General features: G+C 38.4%; 2 protein-coding genes across 2 annotated transcripts in view; one reads left to right on the top strand and one right to left on the bottom strand.

Moving 5' to 3' along the window:
• Window positions 1–153: 153 nt before the first annotated feature.
• Window positions 154–24,305, bottom strand: RIDA (reactive intermediate imine deaminase A homolog). The gene is made up of 6 exons (XM_043979212.1): window positions 24,093–24,305; window positions 8,684–8,789; window positions 8,016–8,070; window positions 6,668–6,736; window positions 2,281–2,336; window positions 154–820 (listed from the first exon to the last, which is right to left on the bottom strand). The coding sequence occupies exons 1-6, from the start codon at window positions 24,155–24,157 to the stop codon at window positions 764–766; spliced, it is 408 nt and encodes a 135-aa protein (XP_043835147.1). The 5' UTR covers window positions 24,158–24,305; the 3' UTR covers window positions 154–763.
• An 80-nt stretch (window positions 24,306–24,385) lies between these two features.
• Window positions 24,386–27,933, top strand: part of POP1 (POP1 homolog, ribonuclease P/MRP subunit) — a 39,112-nt gene continuing 35,564 nt past the window's right edge. The window contains exons 1-2 of the mRNA XM_043979174.1: window positions 24,386–24,492; window positions 25,712–25,758. The gene's annotated coding sequence lies outside the window, so the exon portion shown is untranslated. The remainder of the gene's footprint in view (window positions 24,493–25,711; window positions 25,759–27,933) is intronic.

Raw genomic sequence — 27,933 nt, 5'->3', positions numbered from 1 at the left:
TTAATATCAAAATTCTGTTGGTTGAACCATTCATAATAATTATGTTTCTAAAATGAATGTTACAACACAGCAAATGTTCATCTTTTAATTTTATTTCCATTAGAAAAAAATACATTTTGTCATTTAGAAATTTTTGGTCCATTAACTTCTTTCTTTTTAACTTTTTTCTTTCCATTAACTTCTGCCACATACAATTAGACCAACAGTGAAAATTCTTTAAAAAGAAATTGATAGTTTTTTGAAGGATCTGCCACTTTTAAATCCTTGGCATTACATGCAACTGAAAAAATGTATAAAATAATTTTTTGTTAATTATGCTTATAAAATTCATTAATTATAAAAACATCAGTGAAATATTTCTCAGATTATGATTTTAGTAGAATTTAATTCCATAAATGTTATTTTCCCCTCTCGGATATAAAACAATCTACCATTCCTGGGGAAAAGCTTTTTCCTGCATTTATTGCTATTCTTTATTTAATTTTGTAAAGAGCTGCTGTAATTTCCATACCCTACCTTTCACTTTCATTACTGTGACTCTATGTATTGTAAATGTTGCATTGTAATTGTATTCTCCATCAAATCCTTTAGTTTGAATTAATTTTCACCTATCAGTTATTTCTATAATGGAAAGTCCTCCCTCGACAGCATTTCATTAAGGCTCAGAATTTCCAATATTAATTTCAAGAATTAGAAGCAAATTAAGAATCATTTATCCTAAATCAAATGTAATTGGCAAAACAGTGGAGGACATGATTTATAGTCAAGATTTCATGGGAAGTCCTGTGACAGCTATGGCTTCAATTTCAACACGCCCTCCCTGTGGGAAAAAAATAATGAAACAACTTATAGGTGATTATGTATTAATGAATACAGTCCATATTCTTAAAAAACAAAACAAAACAATGTTATTCTAGGATTGTCTGTCTCAAGTTTAATGGCATTTAATATGCAAATAATCACAAAAAGAAAAGCAGTAAAACTGTGGATAGAAAATAAATGTTAAGCTGTAGATGGTTTTAAGTCAAGTCAGTGAGAAGAACATCCCTGTAGGGAAATGGATATTGTGATTCTAAGCACAGAAGAAATATATATATATATATAGTTATATAATTATATATTTACACAAAATAACATTTATATAAATAAATAATATCTAAAAATGATTACTAATACATAATTCATATTAATATATTGTGTCAATATTAGGAATTATACTGAATAGTAATACTATCAATATTACTAATATTAAATATCACTATACCAGAATTAATATTAATTTATAAAATATATTTATAAGACATATATTTAAAAATAATTATATATATTTATAAAAATAAATATATGTATAAAACCATATGTTTAAAAATAATTATATATTTTTTTTCTTCTGTGCCTAGAATCACAATATTTATTTCCCTATAAGGATGCTCACAGAAGAAAGAGCATCTAAATCTCAATCAATCTCTCTCTCTCTACCCGAACAAGTTAAGAACCATGTAAAATACATCCAGACTGACAGATGCAAGATAAAACGTACTCTGAAAATCAAAGACACACAAGAAGGTAAGCGCTCTTAGGAGTGAGATTGACTCTATTATATTTCTATGGCACTTTTATCCAAACATAGTTCCACTGTTTTAGGTTTAAGTTCTGGGCCTCAATCTAGTGCCAGCTGTGTCATTAATTAGGCAATACTGAATATCTTATTTGATCTTCACAACCAACCTGAGAAAGGTATTTGCATTCATATAAGCATAGGGAGTCAGATGCAGCAGTTCTTAACCTTTTTGGTTTAAGGATCCCTTTATACTCCTAAAAAATGAGGACTTCCACCCCCAAAGAGCTTTTGGTTTTTATAGTTAGAACTACTGATGTTTAGCATACTAGAAATGAAAATGACTTAATTTTGACCTCATGAATCCCCTGAAAGACTTTTAGGGACTCCCAAGGAACCCTGGACTATACTCAGAGAATTGCTGGTTTAGAGAATATGGAAATAATGCAAATATTCAAATAACACAAAAATTCTCTAGGGCTTAAGTTGCAGAGAAGGTACTGAAATGTCTCTGTAGAGGGATTTTACTTACCCAATCCTTGAAATGAAGTCTAGTACTTCTCCCTCTCTATGTATGTTATATATCTTTAACTAGGTAATACATTCTCACAAAGGGCATGAATTGCCTTTTCTTTTAAATTATCCAGTAATGCTAGTTGAATGTTCAGAATATAATGTAGAAATTAATATTTAAAATAATGTGTTATGGTAAAATCACTTACTTTGGGCAAAGCAGCAACTTGGTAAGCAGCTCTGGCTGGAAAATTACTCTTGAAATCTGCATTAAAAACAATTATAGAAAACATCTCCAGGACACATTGTTAAGGAAAAACAAGAGTGCTTTTCAGATATTTAATTAAATTATACAAAATATTTTGCATAATGATTACTGTGATTCATATTTTTCTACTCTAAATGTTTCAACATCCTGATAAAAAGATAAGAGATTTTTGTGACTTTTGAACCCTAAGATTTTGTATTTTTTAAAAATGAAACTGAACTCTGAGTTTGACATTCATTTCCCCCTCCAGTTTCCCTCCCCACTCTCCCAAATAATAATTTGAGTCCCTGCAATGTGTAAAACATTGTGCTGGATACTCTGGGATACAGTTATTTTCCTTAAGGAGCTTATAAGAGGAGATAAGACCTGTACATAAGTAACTGTAATACAAGGCATAAAGTTTAAAAGTAACACCCTGACCTCACAGTTTCTTCAACTTTAACTCCAGTGCCTTACTTTTCTATCCCACTTCAGCATGGTACCACATCACCTCCAAAATGCTTAACTTTTCAATTCTACTCCTTAACCCTGAGTATCTAGCCTTTTTAAAAAAACAAAACAACCCCCCCCCCCCCAGTTCTCTCACTCTAAACTTAACCTTTGCCTTTGTAATGAGTTTTGGCCCCTTGACTTTTTCCTATTTTTCTAATCTATCTTTACTCTGGCTTTACTTGTTTCACTAATCACTACCCCATAATCCCTCGACCTTGCATTGTTCCTAATATGCTAATCCTCAATGCTTTGCAACTCCTATCATAATATTTCTGTTTCCCTTCTGGAGCACAGAACACTGCTAGAAATTGGGCTGATTTCATCCATTAAATTCATAAATTCAGCTGGGCTTGTTTAACAATTCTTACTAACAATGATAGCTGATATTTATAACAGCATTTATGTAGCATGTTAAAGTCTGCAAGGTGTGCTAGCTCATTTGATCAACCCTATGAGATGGGTATTGTTTTTAATCTCTATTTTACACAAGAAGAAACTGAGGCAGAAAGAGGTTAAGTAACTTGACCAGGGTCACCCAGTAAATATCTGAGACTGGAATGTCTTCCTGTCTCCAAGTCTAGAGCTCTTTTTAGTTCACCACCTAATATTTATATAGCACTTGAAGGTTTGCAGAAGAATAGTAGCCCATGCTTATATAGTGTTTCACAACAGCCCTGCAGATAGGTAGTAAAAGTATTATTATTTCTTTAGAGATGAAGAAACTGAAGCTCAGAGGTAAAGTGACTAGTTTGTGGTCACAGAGCTGTAAACAATCTGAAATGGGATTCTGATCCACAGGTTCTCATTTCAGATCAAGCACTCCATGCCACACCACCTCCCCATAACTCCTTCACAGCCAGTGTTCCAAATCTCTCTTTGCTCAACTCATCAGCAAAGGCTCAAACCCTGTGTCAGAGAAGAAGTAGCTCTGTGCTCTGCTGAGAAAACTGAAGTAATCAAAGGGAGCACCATGTTCCTTCCCCACCCCCCACCCCCCACCTCCCACCTCCCGCCCGTTTTTTTTAGCAGGACAATGAGGGTTAAGTGACTTGCCCAGGGTCACACAGCTAGTAAGTGTCAAGTGTCTGAGGCAGAATTTGAATTCAGGTCCTTCTAAATCCAGGGCTGGTGCTTTATCCACTGAGCCACCTAGCTTCCCCACATGAAACTGCTTTTTCAAGACAACAAATGACTCCATACTTAACAATTACAGTGGACTTTTTTTTTTTTAGCACTCATCTTTGACCACTCTGTAGCATGGGATGCTGTCAAGTCCTCCCTTCTTTTATATACTCTTTTCTCACTTAGCTCCAGAAACATTACTCCTCTCCCTTGTTTCCTTTTTCTCTAACCAGAAGCACTCATTTCTCTTGCTCACTTCTCATCCTCTGATCAACCCTTTAAAGTGGCTGTTCTCTAAGAGTGTAACCTTGGCTTTCTTTCTCTGAATGCTTTGTATCAGCAATCTCATTCACTCAGTACCTCTATGCAGATGATTCCCAAATCTATATGTATAGTCTTGACCAATCTTAGGACTTCCAGATCCATCCTTAGGACAAGTCCCCTAGTACTGCAAACTCAGTAAAGCTTAATGACCACTGAATCATCCATTAAAATGTAAGCTCCTGGGGCAGCTAGATGGCACAGTGGTAAAGCACCAGCCCTGGATTCAGGAGTACCTGAGTTCAAATCCGGCCTCAGACACTTGACACTTACTAGCTGTGTGACCCTGGGCAAGTCACTTAACCCTCATTGCCCTGCAAAAAAACCAAAACAAAATAAAACAAACAAACAAACAAAAAAAATGTAAGCTCCTTAAGAATAGGGAGTGTCTTTTTTTGGGGGTGGGGTGGGGGTAGGAAGGGTTGTATTTATATCTCCAGTGCTTAACACGGTGTCTGGCACATAGGAAGCACTTAAATTATTTTTTCCTTCTTTCTACTATCAAGGAGACTTCAATATATAATCATTTCTCCAATATGAATTTGGAGACATATGCTAGAGGCAATTACAAGGCTTTTTCTGGTACCTATAGCACTGAAAAAATTCTTATAACAAAAAATTAACTTCATTAGGTGTGTTCAGTTGAGTTAAAATGAAAATAATTCAGATTTTTAGGAAGAATGAAGTTTATATTGTGTGTTTCCACGCAATATAAAGTCTCTTATTTTATGCCCATTGTAGAATTTTTCTCTCAAATTAGACTGTAAACTTTGTGAGGTTTGGGACCAAGTCTGCTCCTTCTATGATATCCCACCCTTCCCTTGCTCTTAATTACTTCTAACTTACTTTTAAATTATTTGATATTCTCAGTGGATTTAAAAAATCTCATTTAATAGAGGTTCAATTGGTGCAGATGGTAAACTGTCCATGCCTTCTTCTTTTTATTTTCCCTGTAGATTTTCCAAAGAGGAGCCATCAGATGTGATGGAGGTATTTTTCTAGGTTTTCTTATAGTTCATGGCTTACTGAACTCTGATTATTTGTTAACCCTTGCTCTTGCCCTTGCCAATGACCAGTCCACCCCACTCTGCAAGTATACTTTCCTTGATAATATATCCCTTACAACACTTCTTGGGTCATTACTAGAAACTGGCTATATTTGCACTCACCATGCCGCTTCTCCTGTGCCCTTTAGGTCTTTGCAACTTTGATGCTTTAGAGATTGGAGTATTCCAAGATTCACAAACAGGAGAATATATGGATTTAAAAGATCTTTTTTGCACTGGGGAGTAGCTAGGGATCATTAAAATTAGTACCACCTAATTTCTCTAAATATAAACCAACACATTCCCTTACAGTTAATTCTGCATTCAATTTATTTCCCATATTCAGTATCCATCTCCAGTGTAAGTGCTGATACATAACAATGGATTAGCTATCCAATGCATTTCATAGGCATTCTTCGCTCCTTTAGTTTTTCCTATATGGATTGTTAGACTAATGTCTTTTGAATAATTATGAATCTCACTATAATTATGAATCCATGTAATGTCATGGGGATTTAATGCAATCAGCATGACAGCGTCTGCAAAAACTCTCATCTGTAGGACCTCAGCCATTTACAGGGAAATCTTCTTCCACTTATGTCCTTGTGCCCATCAAATATGAAAATGTCAAACACCTTTGGAGAGGGTGCATCTGCCTGTTTTATTTATTTATTTATTTATTTTATTTTTGGGTGAGGCAGTTGGGGTTAAGTGATTTGCCTAGGGTCACACAGCTAGTAAGTGTTAAGTATCTGAGGCCGGATTTGAACTCAGGTCCTCCTGACTCCTGGGCCTGTGCTCTATCCACTGCGCCACCTAGCTGCCCTCCAGCTGCTTGTTTTATGACTTGCTTGATGTTAATAATCAGAGCCTTATTGAAGGTAGTTATCTCTGAGGTTGCATTTACAAAGGAATCTCAAATATCTTAGCATATTTATGACACACTCCTTGTTGGAGAAACTCAAAGAATGCATTTCTTTCTACCAAGTCATTTGTATTTTTATTTATTTAATCAACAATCATAACAGGTTATATATTCTCTTTTTAAAAGTCAAAACTGAGATTTTGAACATGATGTTTGCTGTAGAGAATGATTTTTGAACGTCTGCATGTTCCCTTATCATGTTTTTCTTAAGGATACACTTGATCATGTATAGATTATTCTTATAAAGACTTTATAAAGATGAAAGAGACATAGTTTGGTATTGGTGGTTGTTAGTAGTCTCCTGATTTTTTGGGGGAACCACATATTATCTGTGCTAAATACATATTAGTCAATAAATATTAATAATTGAACATGCTCCATTACTGTACTGCACATAAAAGAGAAATAAACAGGTTACTTACACTGCTTGTAGATTTCATTAACAGCATTGAAGTCATTTATGTCAGCCAGCAAAACAGTTGTCTTTACCACTAGAAGACATATTTGTTCTTATAAGTTACTTACCCTGACCCAAAACTTACTTTGTTTATGATTCAATTTGATTGATTCAATGATTCAATGTCCTTCTTATACTGAATATAAATTAAAAGATAACATTACTACTTTATATATAGAGAAAAATGATTTAAATAAGTGAATGCCATACCAACTCAAAGAAAAAAGTCCAATGACAACAGCTGGTTGAAAACCTCAAGTAACAGGGAACTCAACAAATCTTGTCCATTTCCTTTTCTGGACCTAATTGTTAGGAACTTCTTTTAACTCATAAATTTATTATTGTATACTTTCAGGGTGGTCCTGTCCTACATTTTTGGAGAGAACTGTGTCATTACCTTTCTTATATTTCCTTCATATATTTCCTATAGGCAGGAGGGAATGGTGGTTAAATAGTAATTAAGAGACTGTGGAATACACATGAGTCCATCATGGAATCAGGAGGTTTTCTGATTATATGAGCTGGGAATTGCAGAATAAGTGCAGAGCACTCTAAGTCAGCATGGAAGGAGGCTCCAAGGAAGAAGGATAACATGGCAAAGGATCATTGGCTTGGGAAACTGTAGCTAGAGAGCTTAGAAAGTTTAAATAACATCTGATCTGAGACTAGATGTCATTAAAATGCACTATTAATTGCCATATCCTGGTGTTTTAATGTTAAATTTATACAATCTCTGTAAACAGGCTCTAGAAACATATTCTTGTCATCTGGAGTTAATAGTATTTGGGGTAGAGGGAAAAGAGGGAGTACAAGTAAAACACAACTAAGGACTAAGTGGTACAACAAAACTGAACCAAGAGAGCTCAGAGTACTGTTCTAGTTCCCAAGATTCAGAATTGGGATCAGTGATACTTTAGAAAGAAGAAAGTAAAAGACCTTGAGCAACAAAGGTCCTGCAGATCAAAGTGGGTTGCATCCCCTTTTAGGGTTGTGTAACTGAATGTGGGGTTGTGAAAAATTTGGCAACAGTAAAAGGTTATGTATACCTATTTTATATACCTATATACCTGGGGTTGTGTGAAAATTTCTTGGATGAAAGGGGTCACAAGTGGAAAAAGTTTAAGAAGCCTTGCTAATTTAGATCAACACTAAGGTGGGTCGGAATGCCCAGGGCAGCAAAGCTAAACCAGTAAGGTCTTAAACTGCATCTTTCAATAGTTATTCGGCCTCCCTGTATAACTACTAGTTTTCTGCTCTGGAGCCACAAGTCTAATCATTCTTCTACATTTATACAGTAATATCAGTTAACTCACCATTAGTGTAATCACAGCCTGCAGCTTTCAGAATTTCCCCCATGTTTGTAAGTGCCTGTAATACAAGGAAGAAAGGCTTAAGATGTTGATACCATTACAGAAAAGTTAGCATTTACTTCAATCTATCATCTTTTACAAACTTGCCATCAAGGACTTACAGGGCAGATATATTTAGTCTGAACTTGAGGCTCTTTCCAGCCCACCTTTTTGCAAATGAGCTATTGGCATCCCATTTACATGTCTACCACAAACCAATGAAAAGCAACCATTCTTTAATGTCTTGTTAGGTGCCTAACTCCTTATTAGTCTTGTACTGAAGCACCTTCTCACTGCAAAGATTTTTACTACACTCAGTAATTTTCACCAGGCCTCGAGTCATTTCTTTGGTGATATGCTGCTCTGAATCCAGATAGGCTAGTTTTGTGGATAGACATCCAGTCCATCTCTCAAAGCCTTTCTAGCTTGTTTTGACCTGCTACAACTTGGGCTCTTCTGCCATTGCACTGAGAACTCAGTATCACTTTCCTGGCACTAGGAGCAGGTCTTTGTTGAAAGAACTGAGCCAATATTAGTTGAGAATATTTATGTAATATCTTAAGATTATACCATTTAGGCTGATTTTGAACTGTTCAATATTAAGGAAAAATCAAATGTAAAAAGTAACTTACCTGTTTTGCCTCCTCTACCACCCCTCCTGACACAAGCTGTCCACTGGCAGGATCCATGCCTATCTGTCCTGAGATGTACATGGTTTTGTCTACCAGCACTGCTTGACTGGAATGGAAATGATAGGATGGTATACTTCAATTAAATTCTGAAAGCTTATTAGGTGCATATATAATTTTCACCACACAGAGGTACTCCTTATATTCTTAATGTATTATTGTGTTTTTTCCCCTAAACAATTGAAGACAAATTGTTATTTATAACTAGTTGGAACAAAGATTGGAAAACAAATGTTTTAGCTAATGAACTTTGAACTAAGAGAAGATTCCATTTTTGTGTTTTTAATAACAAGAATGCTGGGGATTCAGAATTAATTTTAAAAAGCTATGGGTTAAAAAAAAGGAAACTGTCAGGACCTCTTGAACAATTACAAAAATTTAAAGGATCCCTACATTTTGAGATAAATTTGGCAGTCACTTATATAATTGACAAAGAAGAGAAAATCCTGATATCATCTTGCATCTGTTTCTAAAATCAGATAAACAATTTAACAGAGCTATGAATTAGTTTGAAGTTGGTTTATTTAGAATATTCTTATTTCCTTTCCCTGATTATGTTATGAGCAAAAGAATCCCTCTATCTTATAGCACAGGTCTTTAAGAACAAGAATGGATGTGATTAAATGGTACCTAGGAAGCCTAGGAAGAGGGATAGTCATAACCTGTTTATTAAAAAAAAATGACCACATCTACATGACTCACCTTGGCCTCCAAATAGATAATTATTAACCTGTTAATTTGTAAACTTCTCTAAGGTTGAACACCATCAGCAAGAGTTAATATTTACCAAATATCTTTTACATGCCCTGCAGAGTACTATGCTTAGTCCAAACTCTATGTAAAAGAAAAATTAAATCTTAATTTAGATATAATTTAGCCATATATGTTTCTATTCTCTATAATTTGTATAAAAAGCCTTTAGGCACAATGACACGAGGGAAGGAACATTAGATTTGGAGTCAGAGAACACCTCATTTAAATCTTGGCTCTGCTATGAACACAGCAATTATATAGGTCATTTTATTTCTCTGGGCATCAGTTTCTTTATATGTAAAATGAAGAATTAGACTACATTATTTCAAAGATTCCTTCTCAGTCTTTTTGTGGGGGAAAAAATCCAGAAGTTTGATAGTGCTTAATTACAAGGGCTTTATGAAGGTGGTGAATTAGTGGGATACTGAATGAACCAATCCAAGACCATACACTATAGTAACCAACCAGAGAGGTATATTCTATCTTCCAGCTTACAAGGCCTGTAATATTAAGAACATTTCCAAAAACAATCCATTAAAAATTATTAGTAATTTTTAAAGTTTGAATACCATATAGGCACTGTGAAAAATCAATAATACTAATGCAATAATCTGTAAGATGTTGCAATATCTCAGATTTGTCTCACAGATTTTCTGAAAAGTGCTGACTGGTTAATTAGTGACAACACCCTCTCTATTCTGATGCCAAGGCCAGAATGTTCATTCAACACATTTGGCCTTTTTCTGGACAGGCAGTGCTGAGTTGGGACACAACACAACCAGAATACAAATATAAACTGAATAGAATTTTCTTTATTTCCAAATGGTTCTTTTTTAAAATAAATTTTTGTTTTTGTCTTCAGTTTCTTACATCATTGTTGTTATTCCAAGTATCCTTCCTTTTCCCAGAGAACCATCCAATATAATAAATAATTTTTAGAGAAGAAAAAAATAATAACTGATTGTTACATTAAAAAAGTTAAAACAAATAAACACCTCCTTGAAGGAGTGGGTGGGAAGTATCCTCTCATATTTCTTCATTCAAGTTCTACTTGTTCTTTATAATTTTGTTATTTTGACTTTTGAATTTTTGCTTTATAGTTGATCTTCCCATTTACATTGTTATTGTGTATATTGTTTTCTTGGCTCTGTTTACTTTTCTCTGCATCAGTTCACATAGCTCTTCCATCCTTATCTATATTCATCACACACATTATTTCCTATGGCACCTTAAGATTACATGACATTCATGTACCACAATTTGTTTAGCCATTCCCCAATTGATGGACATCTACTTTGTTTCCACAGAAAGTGCTGCTGTAAACATTTTGGTATATATTGGGACTTCTTTATCGATGGTTTTTTTTTGGGGGGGTCTAAGCCCCAGTACCGATGTCTCTTGTTTAAAAAGGGTATGGACATTTTAGTCAGTTTTATTGCAGAGTCCCAAATTTCTTTACAAATTGATTGTACCACTTCACAGCTCTACTAACAATGCATCAATATGGGTATCCTTTTACAACCCTGCCAATACTGAGTATTGTCATTTTTTGTTTGTTTGTTTGTTTTTCAGTGAGGCAACTGGGGTTAAGTGACTTGCCCAGGGTCACACAGCTAGTAAGTGTTAAGTGTCTGAGGCAGGATTTGAACTCAGGTATTCCTGACTCCAGGGCTGGTGCTCTATCCACTGCGCCACCTAGCTGCCCTGTATTGTCATTTAAAAAAAATAATTTTTACCAGTTTGTAGGTATAAGGTGAAACCTCAGGGTTGTTTTAGTTTGCATTTCTCTTGTTATTAGTGATTTTAAGAATTCTTTCATGTGGTTGTGAATACTTTGTAATTCTTCTTCGGGGAACAGTTTGTTCATATCCTTTATGCACTTGTCTATTTAGGGAGTAACTATTAGTCATGTGTGTGTTGCTAATATATCTTAGATACCAAACCTTTATCAGAGAAGTTTGATACAAAGATGTTTTCCAATTTTATCACTTCCTTTCTTATCCTAGGTGCATTGATTTTGTCTGTGCAGAAGTTTTTTAGTTTCATGTAATGAAATGGAAGAATTTTTGGCAATATCCTCCAATTAGAGGGGCAAAGAGTACTGAAAAGATGTGAAGAAGGCTCACTGGATCTTGCAAGATGATATTTCTCAATGATGAATTTACTAATGGCATGGTGGAGCAGCCAAAGAAGTTCAAAATGAGTGCATCCAGGTGGGAAATGATATTTTAGCACAGAGACAATAGGGAACCACTGAAGCCTCTTGAACAGGGGGGTGAAATGGTCAGACTTGTGCTTTAGGAAGATCACTTTTGTAGATGTGTGGAAGATGGAGTGGAGGGTGGAGAGATCTGAAGCAAGAAGATCAATGAGGTGGTGATTACAAGAATCCAGTAGAAAGGTTATAAGGCTCTGAGCTAGGGGAGTGGCCATGTAAATGAAGAGAAGGGTGTTGAGGTAGAATGAATGTCTTGGCAACTGATTGGATGGGGGGGGGCCAGGGTGAGGAAGAAGAAAAGGAGTTAAGGATGACCAATTGGGTAAACCTGGATGACTAGAAGGATGGTGGTATCCTCTATAGAAATAATGAAATCTGGAAGAAAGGGAGGGATTGGAGGAAAGAGAATACAACTGAAATCTTTCCCTCTGCCTCCTCCCATACTTGTGCAGGTTTTCAACTTCCTTTCTGCTCTTGCATGGACTGACCAGATCACCTACATAGCAGATGAGCAGGTGGCATTGGTGAAATTCCCTTCTTCCCCAAAGTGTACCAAACTCTACCCCCCAGATCACTTCTTGGCTGTATCAAGTTTCCCTTTGCTCCAGGGTAGTGGTTAGTGAGTAAAAGTTCATATGTCCCTTTCTATTTTGGGTGGAGCAGAAGGAATCTCACTGATCAACTGGCATGAATGGGTTATAATTTGTACCTTTCTTCACTCATGTAACAATAAAAAATATGAGACATAGTTTCTGGGTAATTTAATCACTTTATTAATAGGCTGGCAGCTTATTAATCAAAGGATGGTCCATAGCAGTCTCTCTCAGACCAAAGACCCCTAATGGTGGTAGGGGAGGGGGTCACAGTTTATATTCCCTTCTAACTGTAGGAGGTCCATTACATAGCAATCTAAATGGTTGACATATTTTGGAGGTGTGTTATATTAAAATGAAGTCTGGGAATACTGACTTAGGTCACTCAAATTTTGGTAAGAATAACATCAGAGAAAGAATGTAGATTCCCCCTACCCTACCCCAGCTGATCAGAGCACAATAGTTTCCCATTACTTGTGGCTTGTTACAGTCTAAATCTCATAAGTAAAGTCCTTCAGCCTCTAGGTAAACAGATCTGATTGCACCCAAGAGTCTTTGTAAATTTGGGTTGGGCTTGACCCAGATGAAGAGATTCAATGTAATCTTTTTTTTTTTTTTCACTCTTAGAATAGAATTTTATTTTCCAAAATATATGTAAAAACAAATTTTAACATCAATTTTTAAAAAACAATTGTTCCAACTTATCTTCCTCCTCTATTCCCACCCCCACCCTCTAGAACTCAAGCATTTCAAAATAAATTATACATGAGTAGTCATGGAAAACATTCCCACATTAGCTAGGTTGTGAGAAAAAAAACAGTCAAAAAACTCCCAAAACTTCAGACTGTGGAATTGTCAAAGAGAAAAAACATTTTTTTTTAAAAATGTGTTTCCAGGGGCAGCTAGGTGGTGCAGCGGACAGAGCACCGGCCCTGGAACCAGGAGCACCTGAGCCCAAATCCGGCCCCACACACCCAACACCCACCAGCCACATGACCCCGGGCAAGCCACCCAAACCCAATTGCCTCACCAACAAAGAAAAAAAAAAAGAAAAGAAAAAAAATGTGTTTCCATCTATTTCAGATACTATCACTTCTTTCTCTGTAGATGGGTTGCCATTTTCATGGTCCTTCAGGGTTATATTGGACCATTGCCTTGCTGAAAATAACCACATGCTTCCCAGCAGATCATTTTACACTATTGCTGTTATTTCGTATACAGTGCATTTCACTCTGCTTCAGTTCATGTAGGTCTTTCCAGGTTTTTCTAATAGTATCCTGTTCATCATACCCTAAATAATGTACCTTAAACTTGACAAAGAATTTTCTTCGTATTAGCCCAGCAATGTCATCATAACTATTTCCCTCCATCCTATTCCCTTCCCATGATATTTACTCTATTTTCCATCTTCTTTTAAACTATTCCTCCTCAAAAGTATTTTACTTCTGACTGTCCCCTCCCCTACTCTGCACTCCCTTTTTTTCCACCCTTCCTTCCTTATCCTCTTCCCCTCATACTTTCCTATAAGGTTAAATAGATTACTCCTCCCAACTGGGTGTGAATGTTATTCCCTCCATGAGCCAACTCTGATGAGTTTAAGGTCTTTGAGCTAATTCTATGTTCCAAATTTTCTTCCTCCCTCTCTCCTCAACCCTCCCTATGAAATCAAGCAATTCAATATTTCATACTTGTGCCGTTATGCAGAACATCTTCACCTTCCTTGAAAGTATTTTGCTTTTTACTACTCTCCCAGAATCTGCCCTTCCCTCCTTCCCCTCCCCCCCCTTATCTCCCTCCCCTCCCTCAGGGCAAAATATATTACTATACCCACTTGAGTATGTATGTTAGTCCTTCTTTGAGTCAATTCTGATGATATTAAGGTTCAATCACTCCCCAATTCCTTCCCCCTCTTCCCCTCCCCTCCATAAGCTTTTTTCTTGTTTCCTTCATATGAACAACCTCTCCCCAGACCATCTCTCCCCTTCCCCCTCCCCCAGTCTATTTCTCCTACACCTCAACCCTATTTTAAGGATGTCATTATGGGTTAGTTAGATGGCACAGTGGACAATGCACCAGCCCTGGACCCAGGAGGCCCCAAGCCCAAATCCGGCCCCATACATAGACACCCCACAAATAACAAAACATAACTTCCCTTCGTATTCAGTTCAGACCTGTGTCCTCTGTATTATCTTCCCATATAGGAATGTTAACAGTTTGATCTTTTAATATCCCTCATGAAGTCTTTTTCCTGTTTATCTTTTTATGCTTCTCCAGGGTGTTGTATTTGAAAGTCAAATTTTCTATTCAGTTCAGGTCTTTTCATAACAAATGCCTGAAAGTCTTCTTTCTCCTTGAAGTTCCATGTTTGCCTCTGAAAGATGATGCTTAGTTTTGCTGGGTACATGATTTTTGGCTGTAGTCCCAGTTCCTTTGCCCTCTGGAATATCATATTCCATGCCCTCCGGTCCTTTAATGTAGAAGCTGCTAGATCTTGCTTTATCCTTATTGGAGCTCCACAGTATTTAAATTCCTTTTTTCTAGCTGCTTGCAATATTTTCTCCTTGACCTGGGAGTTCTGGAATTTGGCTATAATATTCCTGGAGGTTTTCCTTTTGGGATCTCTTTCAGGAGGTGATCGGTGGATTCTTTCAATTTCTATTTTAGCTTCTGCTTCTAGAATATCAGGGCAATTTTCCCTCACAATCTCTTGGAGGATGGTGTCTAAACTCTTGTTTTGGTCATGGTTTTCAGGTAGTCCAATGATTTTCAAATTATCTCTCCTAGATTTATTTTCTAGGTCAGCTGTTTTTCCAAGGAGATATTTCACATTGCCCTCTATTTTTTCATTCAATTGGATTTGCTTTACTGTGTCTTGGTTTCTCATAAGCTCACTAGTTTCCATTTGTTCAATCCTAATTCTTAGGCAATTATTTTCATCAGACAGTTTTTTAATCTCCTTTTCCATTTGGCTTTTCAAACTGTTGACTTTTTTCTCATGACTCTCCTGCATTGCTCTCATTTCTCTTTCCATTCCTTCCTCTCTTTCTCTACATCTTCGTTCTATCTCTCCTACTTTCTCTTCAAAGTCCCTTTTGAGAGCTTCCATGGCCTGAGACCAGTTCATATTTTTCTTGGAAGCTTTGGACGTTGGAGCTTTGACCCTATTATTTTCTTCTTCTTCTGAGGATGTATTGTGGTCTACCTTTTCCCCAAAGAAGTTTTCGATGGTCTTCTGCTTTCTCTGCCTACTCATCCTGGCTTACTGTTTCTTGGCTTTTTACTCCTTAAAGTGTAGTGCTGCTTCCCGGACACACCGTTCGTGCTACAGCGTGGCCCAGGGGGTGATTGGGCTTCTTCTCAGCCTGCCTGGCTTGTGAGTAATCACAGCTGCTTTCTCTTTGACCCGGAAACAGAAGTCTGATTGAACTCTGATTCTCTATGGTCGGAAGCTTGGCGTGCTTTTACCCCTCCCCCACTGGGCCACTACCACTCGATTCAGCCCACTGGTTCAGACCCAGGGCGCTTTGCCCCAACTCCAGCAGATACTGCCTCCACTTCACCCCGGCCTACCTCTGAACCCCCTCACCAGTCCGTGATTGTAGCCTCAGAAGCTGCTGGTGCTGAAGACGCTGAAGTGCGCTGGAAGCAGTGTCCCTGGCTGGGTCCGGACCGCGCGCTGAGCTGTTCAGCCTGTCAGTAGGTGATCAGAATTGCCCTTTTTTGCGGAGAAACAGTCTCACTCTGTTCTTATGTGCATTAGGCTGTTCTGGGTTTTGATTTTTACCGCATTATTTGGGCGTGAATGGACAGGTTTATCTGGAGCTTGTGGGAGTCACAGCCTCTCCTCCGCCATCTTGGCTCCGCCCATCCACACACGATTCAATGTAATCTTACAAGGAGAATTGAACTTTTTGGGGGGAGGAGGAGTAGGACTAAGAAGAAGAGAACACTGGGTCCCCCCAAGTTATTGATTATTAATAATTATTTCTCACACTCAGAAGGAAAGACATCTGGGGGAGGAGTGTTGGGAAGACCTCCTGTAGAAGTGGAAAGTTGAGCCAGAAGGTGAAGATGAGGAAGGAGTGCATTCCAGGCATTTTACTGAACAAAAGCCAGACTCTTCTGTCTGATACTCAAGAGGCACCACACTCTGGAGCAACTCTGTCTTCTCATCCCTGTCTCATATGACTCCATTCCATGTATGCACACCCTTATCCCCACCCCCACCCCCCCATTTGAATTCCCTCCATGCTTTAAAAGTCAAACTTACGTGATATCTTCTCCACCTTCCCCTTCAGTCTTCTTGTAAGTATTTTGTTTTGTGACTAAATGTACTTGTGTAATATTTGGTAGCTGTGTCTCATTTTCCATTTAACTGTAAGTTCACGAAGAGCCATCTTATCTAAACCCTAGCTCCCCCAGCACTTAGCACAGTATTTTGCACACAGTAGGCCCTAAATGTGTTTTCCCCTTTTTCTTATTACTAATTTCTTTAGCTATGACCCTTACAGCCCTCTTTTTTCTCCTCTGTCCCTTCCAGTTTCAACTTCCTTTCTTGCTCTCTAGCCTACTTTTATACTGGACCTAAATTCTGGCTGCAAGTGGACTTTGTCTTATATTCTTGTTTCATCCATTCACCATGCAACTTTCCACTCTCTTACCTTCCATTTTACAATTAGAACTTCCAATTTAATTTTGCCAGTTATGCAACAATTACATGAGGGGATGGTGAATTTTATCAATAGATTAAGTACCAACACCAATAAAATCAGAGATATACCAAAGTCAGCACTTTATTATTTCTATCATTAAGGAGCATAATGCCTAGGTTTTCAGTCTATAAGGAAGCTTACTGGTGCTTATCATCTTTCTTTACTATTCTTTTTTATGTCACCTTTACATACCATACATTTAAAAAAATATTTTTTTTTTTTTGGCAGGGCAATGAGGGTTAAGTGATTTGCCTAGAGTCACACAGCTAGTAAGTGTCAAGTGTTTGAGGCTGGATTTGAACACATGTCCTCCTGAATTCAGGGCCCTTGCTTTATCCACTTTAACTTTAACCCTTTACCATACATTTTAAAGATGGTAAACTTAACAAATCATTATGGATTCCCTCCCAAAGTCTTTTTTCTAACATTTGCAAATATTAGCCTGTTACTCTTGTGTAGTATTCCTAATTTACTCATTTTGAAAGCTTAATGTTTTAGTTTTCTCATTTTAGTAGAATGCCTTGAATCTCCACATTCATAGAAAAATTTCATACTTTCAATAGACCAGACAAAGCAATGGATAGGAAGCTCTACAGGATGATAATGAACATAAACCAAGAACAACATCAGTAATTAATATATGATTGTGAGAATTGGAATGGCACCCCTGCTGGAGAGATACTGTAGGGAAGGTCCGCCATGTGGAGAAAGCATGTGATTTAGAGACCATGTGACTTTAGCATCCAGAAGTCATTCCACCTGTGGAATTTGTCAATCAGAGCTACCAGCCAATTAGCTTGGAGGGGTGTGTGTGTGTGTGTGTGTGTGTGTGTGTGTGTGTGTATACGTACAGCCCTGCTCTCTGTTTCACAGATGGCTTCTGGGAGAAGCCATTGAAGATAGTCCTCTTTTCATCAAGGAAATGAGCGTGGTAGCAGATGGAGAAGGGGGGTGGCTCTTAGTCGTTCGGACACCAGCTTGGTGGTGAGATATTTCACGTGGGCTGTTAGGAAAAGAAATTGCTTTCTTTCTCTCTGGCTATACTGAATTAGATCTGAGCTAGGGTTTTCATGCTATGGGGAATCTGTTCTCAATCTCTCTTCACTAACTTATCATATATATTTTAATAAATCTTTAAAAGCCTAAAATCTTGCTGAATTTATCAGTGATTTTAGCCAGTTTCCCCCCAAGACTGGGGGGGGGGCAGATTAGAACCCCCAATTTAGATTTTAAATGACACATGATTGTACATTATTTCTGGAGCTGCAGTAGATCAGTAGAAGACATTGAATCAAGGAACAATAAATCAAATGAGAATCAATGAATAAGAGGCCAATATTTCAAATTAATTTTGGAAGTTGAGCACATCAGCTATGTGGGCATGGTTCTTCTGACGCTGAATATATACCACAAGCCAGTTTTTTGCAAGTACAGAGCCAGAAAAGGGCTAGCAGATACCTTTTCACTGAAACACTAAAAATGATATCAGCAGAATTCCTAACATAAGAATGATGGCATTAGATCCAAAAGGCTTGATGTAAATAGGGCATTTTAGGTTAATACAACCAAAATGGAAACAGTGGTAGGAGAGTAATTATGTCATGTCTGAAGATTGAACTTCAAGCTATGAAGCAATTGATCAATAAGTGAGCAATTATTAAGTGTCTACTATGTGCCAAGCTGTGATGCTAATCAGATAACAAGGTGGATCTAGTCAAAGTAAATATATTTGGTTATGCCCTATTAGGTAAACATTTAGGTAATGGATTTAACCGATCTTGATAAATAGTCCCGTACAACAAAATGCCTGTTAGATTTCCATAAAATATATTTAAAATGATTTCTAATGCTTCAGTGGTATTATGGGGAATTCTCTTACGCAGGATACAAAGAGATAAGGACAACTGCAGTTTGTTCATTCAGAACGTGAAACACTCCACCAATAGACGATGGATCTTTTACAATTTGACTAGTGGTCTTTTATACCATTGGCTAATAGAATTTAGGCCAGTCTACTATTCATTAATTAGGCAAAGAGGAGGCATGCTTATTACTGAGTGGGTCAGTCAGAGTAGGTAGATCACATAGACACTGGAAAGGTACTTGTTCATCATTTTGAAGAGGACCAGTGACATCCTGTGTGATGTTTTGTCTTGCTTGTTAATTGGATTTAGTTGAGGCACAGTTGCACAGAGTCCTCTGCCTCACTCTTCCAAAGTCACCAAAGTCCAATGGTAAAACAAAAGTGATGACCTGGATGCAGTGGATGACCTTGGTGCCTTTGATGTCTGACCAAGCTCTAAGGGACCCACAGTACCTGCTTAAGCTGCCTTTATGACCCTTGCAACAAAATGTTCTCATCTGCCCATTCCCCCAGAGAAAACCTTCACATGCTTGGGGCAGACACCACCTAATTCACCTAGGGTTTGGGGCCTATTGGTTACCCTCAACCTGGTTTAGCCCATCTGCTGAAATGGTTTTAGCTGGTTGTGGCTGCCACACATGCTACAGCTTCTTGGAGCCACAGGTGAGAAAGAGTTGGGTGGCAGGTGAACACCAGAAGGTGAATGAGCAGCCCTGAAAAGGGCTCAGCAAGCCCTCACACCAGAGGTGCCCAGTCCTCCCAGAACACCTTATTAGAACAAAAGCCAATGCTAGTTACAAAGCAAATAAAGTGATCTTGTTAACATAGGCATCCATACTGGACCAAAAGAAACCAACACCTTTTTAAGTGTTGTCAATAAGCACCTACTTTGTGCTTTATTAGATAAAGAAAAGGGAACAAGTTTCCCCAGAGTCCTCTTTTGTAGACAAAGTGATTAGGAGGGAGACATAGGAGGAGACACCTTACTGAGCCATAACAGAACAAAAAGTGGCAAATACAGGACAAAATGGAGTTAGTTATGTCAACACCTAACAGAGCACTTTTAGCTCTCCAAATTACTTTCAATAGTGGATTGGTTTTTATTTGTCCTTCCAAGGATTTTATGAAAATAACAAAACATTTGCTAACTGTGAGGGATAAAGCTGCACCAATTACATAGTGCCATAAAACAAAATTTCAACAGCCCTCTAGGCAGGTAGTATGATATTTTAAAAGCCATGGAAAGGAATCTTTTGAGACCTCTAGCTCTTCTTCTACCACTGACTTGCTTTATGACCTTTGGCAAATCATTTAACCTCTTTGTGTGTTTTTCCAACTTTCAAACGAGAAAAAATATTTGCCCTGCCCTCTCATTAGAATTGTCCTAAATAATCACTGGAATTTGTGAGACTCCTTTAAAAAGTGTTGGTTAAATGTGTTGTTAAAAGCACCTACCACTGCACCTGGCACAAAATAGGACCTTAATGCTTATTGCTAGAAGTACTGATTGTTAGACTACCTATTACATTTTTGGAGCTCTGGCACCAGCCATTCCTAGTCAGCCATGTGAACACCGGAGCAAGGACCTATTACAGACCAGGCTACGTGAACTCCATGAGGCAGGAGCTGTGGTCCAGGCAGGACCATTAGACTTTTCATTGCATAACTTCAACCCAGGAGATAAAATATATGTAAAGAATTTTCAGAGAACCAGTGGAACTCAACCTGCCTGGGAAGGACCTTTTCAGGTATTATCGACAACTCCTACTGACATTAAAATTGGTGAAAAAGACTCATGGATTCATTGCTCTCATATAAAGCCTGCACCATTCATAGGTGAAGAGATTTCAGATAGACCTGAGGTAGACGCTAAAGAGGTAAATGATTTGGCGTCAACGAGGCTTTCTAACATCCTCGGGCAAGGCTATTGCCAATGGGGACCTTATCAAGGACCTCTTGGATGCCCTAAATGGTAACCAAGGTCCCCCTCAGAAGAGGACACAGGAATGACGGTGTCTTGGGGAGGAATGGAACATAGATAATGAAAGCCATATATTCCCAGATCCGGATTTTTTGAATGCACTTGTGCCAGTCCATTCACCTCCCCAGAGTAATGAACCACATGTCACCTTAAAAGTGGGGGAGACTTATTATGATTGTCTGCTAGACACAGGAGCCTCTAAATCAGTATTAGTAAGCAAACCAGATGCTGGGTGTAGACCTGTAGGATTTTTGAAATAAAGGCTCTATCTAGAAAACCAGAAGCTTCTTCCATTTACTAGTCTGGGAGATAAATTAAGGGAAAAGTTAAGTAGGGGAGATTTATGATCTAATATCCAATTTTAAATCTCACAGAGCAATTCACCACAGTATAATAGCATTATTCTGCCTTACATTTTTGTTTTTATTTGTAGGGAATGGGGTGGGTGAGAAGGTGTTATAGTGAACTTACTTTCACAAGACAACCAGCTGCAGGCCTTTCTTGGGAACTGATGGGAAACTTGTCTGGCTGTCCTGGTTTGAATGTCTCAGTGCCAGCTCTTTGACTAAGATCCAGGTCCAAATCTTAATACTTCTTTAGAAGATGACAGTTTGAGTGCGTACCTTATATACTTTGCATGGATTGATGCAGAAACACATAGGTTCTTTTAGACCCAGATCTACACCAGGTCAGTCAACAAACACTGATGAAGTTATCACTGTGTGCCATGTACTTTGATATGGAGACCCAACATGTAAATAACTGCTTGTGCAAGATAGATACAGTGTAAAAAGAAGATAATCCTAGAGGGAAGTGGTGGGGGTGGCAAATAGACTTCCTGCTTTAAGTGAGATCTGAGCTGAGTCTTTAAGGAAGCTAGGGAAAAGTGTAGGGTGGGGGAAGGTATTGAGACCCATCCCCCATTTTAGAGATGATAAAACTGAGGCTGAGAGGGACTCAGTAACTTGCCCAGGGTCATACAGCTAGTAAATAAATGAGGCAGCATTTGTTCTCGGGTCTTCCTGAGACCAAGCCCAGCCTTCTACTGCATCATTGCATGCCAGGTTGGGGGTAGACAGAGAGAGCCAGAATTAAGGCAGAATTATATAAAGAATAGAAAGTAGGCTGGTGTCTCTGGATCATGAAGAGAAGTGATATAACAGTGAAGCTCAAAAAAAAAAAAGGAAATTTGTTAATAATAAGTAACCTCAAGTGGCTCAAAAGTGAATCTGCTTTAGCAGTCTACCTAAGTCTGTAAAAGTGAACATCAACTGTTATTTCTTGGCTACTGCATATAGATGCATTCGAATTATTTTTCTTATATGTAATATATTAACTTTCTGGGCCATAACCCAAACCAAATTCTCTGGCAGATTTTTTGGAATTAGACTAAATTCCAAAGTATGATATACTAAACAGGAGATGACATAAAAGAAGAGTATGGATGACATGAAAACCCAGACCAGGATTCCATCTGATAGAGTAACTTGCCAACTTGTTTTAGTTTTTGAAGTATACTATTAAAAAAATTCAAGAATAAGTATTGGCTGGTGCAGTCTGATAAATATGTTCATAGTTAGACGTTATTTCTAGCAAATAAGTGTGATAAAATAATGGGATTTAGCAGATACTCAAAGGCCCACCTGGAGATTAATCTAAAGTGTGAATTAAGTGAGAGTGATTGACTGCTGACTAGCCTACTTCAGGTTAACTAGATTGCAAACACACCTGACTAGCCTTTAAGTTGGTATTGTTCTCAGAAGCTAAACACTTTGAACTTAACTCGATAACCCCAAAGACTGGTGCTAAAGCTTCTAATTTAAGGTGACCAGACATTTAGATTTTAAACATCACATAAGATAACATGCAAAGCACTACATAAATGCTAGCTATTTATTTATACATACAAACACAAACATGTCAAAAGATTCACTGCAGCAGTGTGAACACTTCTTCCATTAAGGAAGATCAAAACTGTCTCAACACCATAGTGTATTTCATGAATTGCAGTGAGCACCTGAAAATTCAATACTTTGTGGCCAGCCTTCCTGGTGATGAGACTGATTAGTAATAAAACAAATATTATAATTATAGGATCAAAGATCTGTAAGAGTGGGGACCACATGTTTCAAAACACATTTTAAGAGTGTTTTAAGGTACTTAGCACAGTTCCTCATATTGAGCCAGCATTTAATGTTTGTTTAAAGTATGAATTCTTTAATTCTTATTTTAGAAACAAAAAATTAAAATTTTTTTCTATTGGATTTCCTAACTTCCCCAAACTTGTCACCCTTATTGTTTTGCTTCTCCTGCAGCAGTTTTTCCAACAGAGGCTTGCCCAGTTTGCATAGAACTATTCTGGTCGATCTTGGGAAAGCCCAAGATTCTGTCCTTGGATAGATTTCTGAGAATCTGTGAACTTCCATAGGAAAAAAAATCATCTTTTTTACCCCATTAAACTCTTAACTAAAATTTGTCATTTCTTTCAATTAATAATAAAAAAAATTCCAAGAAGGGATCTGTAGGTTTCTGTAGACTGCCAATAAGTTCTCTGACACACACAAAAAGATAAAGAACCCTGGGCTTAAAAGAGATGCATGGGAAAGTCAGTTAAACAAAGTTTGTTCCTCAATGGGAGATGTCTTGGATTTGAAGTCGGAATGCCCAGATTGGAGTTCTGGGTCCTACACTCCTTTTGCTTTGGGCAAATTCCTTTATTTACAGGTCTCAGCATTCATGTATGTAAATGAGGCCATCTCTCGGCCAGAATGATCTTTAAGTTACCTTTTAGCCGTAATGTTCTATGAATCTGAGTTTACCTAAAAACCAGCAGCTAGCCAGCAGAAATAATCAGTGATAGTGATATTGGAGTAAGAAGTATGGGGGTAGTACCTTTCTCAATGTTCGAAAGCCATTAACAGCATACAAAATTCTTTAACAGTAATACAGTCAGGGTTTCCAAAAGACTATGCCTTCTGTTAAACATCGCTAAAAATAAGTCACTGAGAAGGTTTAAAATGATATTCTACAGTTGATACCACAAACAGAATTGTGCTGGCCAGCAAGAGAACTGTGTTCCAACCCCAAATATGCCACTAAGCAGCGGTGTGACTAACAATCCCTCAGTTTTCTCATCTGTAAAATGGGTTAGAGGATCCTCACTAAAAATCCCTTTCAGCTTTAACCGTCCCTATTGCGCGCACACAAACCCGTTCTTACACGTGCGGTTACCTGTACGGTCCGATTGCACCTGGTGCTTTCGCTGTGCTGATCACTTTCTTAATCAGGGACGACATGTCTAATTTTTATCTTCTGTAGCTGCTTCACGGTAAAGTAAGCACAGAAAATAAATACAGCTAACTTTAAGCTCTTGCACTTCACCAGATGAGCCCACCGGCAAAATCTCGTTTCGACAAAAAGCACACACCCCGCAGGCGGAGTCTCTGGGCATTCTGGGAATTGTAGTCTCGCCGGGAATGCCGGGCCACGCGAGGAAGTCGGTTTGCCGGTGGCGCATGCGCTCTCCCTCTTAGTGAAGTGCACGCTGCTGGGGAGCTGCCGGCTGGAGCGAATCGAACTTACTGCATTTGGGCCCAAGGATCTTTTACTGTTCCAGGACCGTAGGATCTAGGTAGGTCTTGGGACCCACAGCCCGCGAGGGAGAGCGAGGAGGAAGAGCGGGCGGGGGCGGCCCTTCAGGTTCTGGAGTGGAGAGAGCTCGGGCGCCTGGACTAGAGGCTGGGGCTGCGCAGCCCCCCAAACCCTCTCTGCTGTCCGCGTCCTTCGCCCCAAACCCGCTCCGACTCCTAGCGACCCCGACCCAACCCTCTCCCCTGGCCCTGGCCCGGAGCCGCGGGGCATGGAGGCTCTTAACCGGCCTTTCCTGCTCATCTCTGGAGCTGATTGCCTGGGGGAGGGGAGGAGAAAGGAGGGAAAGGAGTATTTATTAGGCACCTACTACGTGCCCCTCGCTCATTTTTACAATCGTGTGTTCCGATCTCATTTAAGTGACCCCGAAAACGTCTCATAAGTCCTGGGGGCCCCAGCCTGGTCTGTAGAACGAGAAGGGTGGACTGGATGACTTTCTAGGCCCCTTGCATCTCTTAATCTGAGGTCTGTGTATCCCCTCCTCCTCAGACTCCAGGGCTCACCAGAAGCCGCTCCCAGACCGCCTCAGATTCCTCAGCCTGCCCCGATTCAGTAATCATAATAACGATAATAAATAACTACATTGCCCTGATTATGTGCCAGGCACTTTGCTAAGCACGTTACAAATACGATCTCTTTTGATCCTTTCTACATCCCTGAGTCACACTGCTAGTCATTGCCTGAGGCTGGATTTGAACTCAAGTCTTAGGTCTAACTTCATCACCTAAACTGCTCACTTCTCTATTGGCTCAATCTCCTCTACCCCAAACTATCATCATCACTTACTTCCCCAAACCCTCTTAATTCTAGTGCCTTCCCTTTCCTGATTATTTCCTATTTATCCTGTATATAGCTTGTTTGTACATCTGCCTCCCCCCACTAGCTGCTTGATGGCAGGGACTGCCTCCTTCTGTCCCTAGCACTTAGCAGTGCCACATGGTAGGTATGTAGTAAATATTTATTGATTGATTGATTCTACTTCAAACTGAACTAGTTTATGGCTTCTCAAACCCCATCCCCAGGTATTGTTCATCTGTCCTCCCCAACTGTTTCCAGTAATATATATCTAGCCAACTACATCAGTCATAAAAGCTAGCATTTATATAATGTTTAAGGTTATAAAACATTTAAAAAATATTATTTCATTTGATTCCTCACAACAATCCTGGGACTTAGGTTCTATTGTTATTCCCATTTTACAGATGAGAAAACTAAGCCTGCTAAGGAGGTGTCCAGGGTCACGCAGCTAGTAAGTATCTAAAGCCAGATTTGAACATGTCTTTTTTTTTTAAACAGAAGAAATAATTAGTATTTTATTTTCCCCCAATTACATGTAAAAGCAATTTAAAAAATTAATTTAAAAAACTTTTGAGTTCCAAATTCTCTCCCTTTCTTGCTCCCCCTCCCTCCATTGTGAAGGCACGCAATTTTTTATAGGTTATACATGTGTAGTCATGCAAAACATTTTCATATTAGTCAGAACATAAGTCGTTCTGTGTCTAGTACTAGCTTTCTACCTACTACCTAGCTGCTATAGAACATTCCTTATTCAAAAAATGGGCAAAGAATATAAACAAGTTTTTTAAAAATCAATTATATTTTTAATTCCAGATTCTTTCTCTTTCTCCCACCCATTGAGAAGTCAAGAAATACAAACTGTGGGGCAGCTAGGTGGCCCAGTGGATAGAGCGCTGGCCCTGGATTCAGGAGGACCTGAGTTCAAATCCAGCCTCAGGCACTTAACACTTACTAGCTGTATGACCCTGGACAAGTCACTTAACCCCAATTGCCTCATTTAAAAAAAAAAAAGAAATACAAAATGCATTACAAACATGAAGACATGGCAAAACAAACTTCCACATTAGCTATATGCCAAAAATGAGGGTGGGGGAGCTCCGATCTATTCAAGAATTTACTAGTTTTGGTGGGGGGGGTGTGTGGAGGGGAAATAGCCTTTTTTTTTTTTTTAATCACGAGTCCTTTGGAACTATCATGGAACAACACATTGGTGTTGATCTGAGTTGCTAAGTCTTTCTTAGATGATTATCTTTACAATATTGCTTTTATTTTGTAAATTGTTCTTGTTCTGCTGACTTCACTTTGCATCAGTTCATGCAAATCTTCCCAGATTTTTCTGAAACTATCCCTTTCATCATTTCTTAATAGCACAATTGTATTCCATTACAATCATATACCACAACTTGTTCAGCTGTCCCCCAATTGATGAGTATCTCCTCAGTTTCCAGTTTGCCACCACAAAAAGAGCTGCTATGAATATTCTTGTACATATGGGTCCTTTTCCTCTCTTTGATCTCTTAGGGATAAGTGGTATTGCAAGGTCAAAACTTTATAGCCCCAGTTGTTGTGCAGAATTGTTAGACCAGTTCACAACTCCACCAACAATGCATTACTGTCCCTCTTTTCTGTCTTTCTCTCTAGTATTTGTCATTTCCTTTTCTGTTGTGTTAGCCAATCTGATGAGTGTGAGGTGGTACCCTAGAGTTCTTTAAAATTGAATTTCTCTATTAGTGACTAAGAACATTTTTTTCATATAACTATAGATAGCTTGAATTTCTTCCTCTGAAAACTGCTAAACAAGGCAATTCCTAAATGTTTCAAATCACTTGTTCCTTTCACACCCATTAGATTGACTAGAAAGGAAAAGGGACTGATGCACTGTTGGTGGAGCTCTGAATTGTGCAGCCATTCTGGAGAGCAGTCTGCAATTGTGCCCTCGAGTCCTCAGCTGTGCATAGCCAGCTATGCTCTACACAGATCCAAATGCTCCCTGGCTTCCTTTAGTCTAATTTTAAAGGGAGGCTGGGCTAGGGTTTTTTTTTTTTGGGGGGGGGGGCGGGATGAGGCAATTGGAATTAAGTGACTGCCCAGGGTCATGCAGCTAGTAAGTGTCTGAGGTCGAATTTGAACTCAGGTCCTCTTGAATCCAGGGCCAGTGCTCTATCTACTGCGCCACCTAGCTTCCCCATGCGCTAGTATTTTTAAAGTTACTACTTGGAAGTACAATTGGGCTGACCCATCCAACAGAATAAAGTGAACAGCAAGGATTTAGGATTCATTTTTATAGGGGTTATAATTTTGGGCAACTATTTTTTTATTTTTTGATAGGTGGCTTCTGTGGCTTTTTATCATAGATAAAACAAATTCTAGCCAAGTTTACTTTTTCATGACGGTGTAATTTAATTTCATGAAAAGCTGCATAATGTAGTGGATAGAGTGTTAGAATTGGTCAGGAAGGCCTGGATTCAAATTCTACTTCTGACTCTAGTAGTGTGACTCTGAGCAAATCATCTAACTTTGCTCATGTGTAAAAGGAATAGAACAATAACAGTTGCATCAAAGGGCTGTTGTAAGAATTAAATCAGATTTTACATATATATATACACACACACACATGCATATGTAC

Source organism: Dromiciops gliroides, chromosome 1, assembly GCF_019393635.1.
Source record: "Dromiciops gliroides isolate mDroGli1 chromosome 1, mDroGli1.pri, whole genome shotgun sequence".
Classification (NCBI taxonomy): domain Eukaryota; kingdom Metazoa; phylum Chordata; class Mammalia; order Microbiotheria; family Microbiotheriidae; genus Dromiciops; species Dromiciops gliroides.
This window is presented reverse-complemented; position numbering and strand designations above follow the sequence as displayed.

Bases quoted from the DNA above. Each gene is read 5' to 3' on its own strand.
- RIDA (XM_043979212.1), bottom strand. From the start codon at position 24,157: ATGTCGTCCCTGATTAAGAAAGTGATCAGCACAGCGAAAGCACCAGGT. The intron at 2,337-6,667 runs GTAAGTAACCTG...TTTTTAATGCAG, and splicing joins TAATGAAATCTACAAGCAGT to ATTTCAAGAGTAATTTTCCA. The intron at 821-2,280 runs GTAAGTGATTTT...TTTTTCCCACAG, and splicing joins AAGTTGCTGCTTTGCCCAAA to GGAGGGCGTGTTGAAATTGA.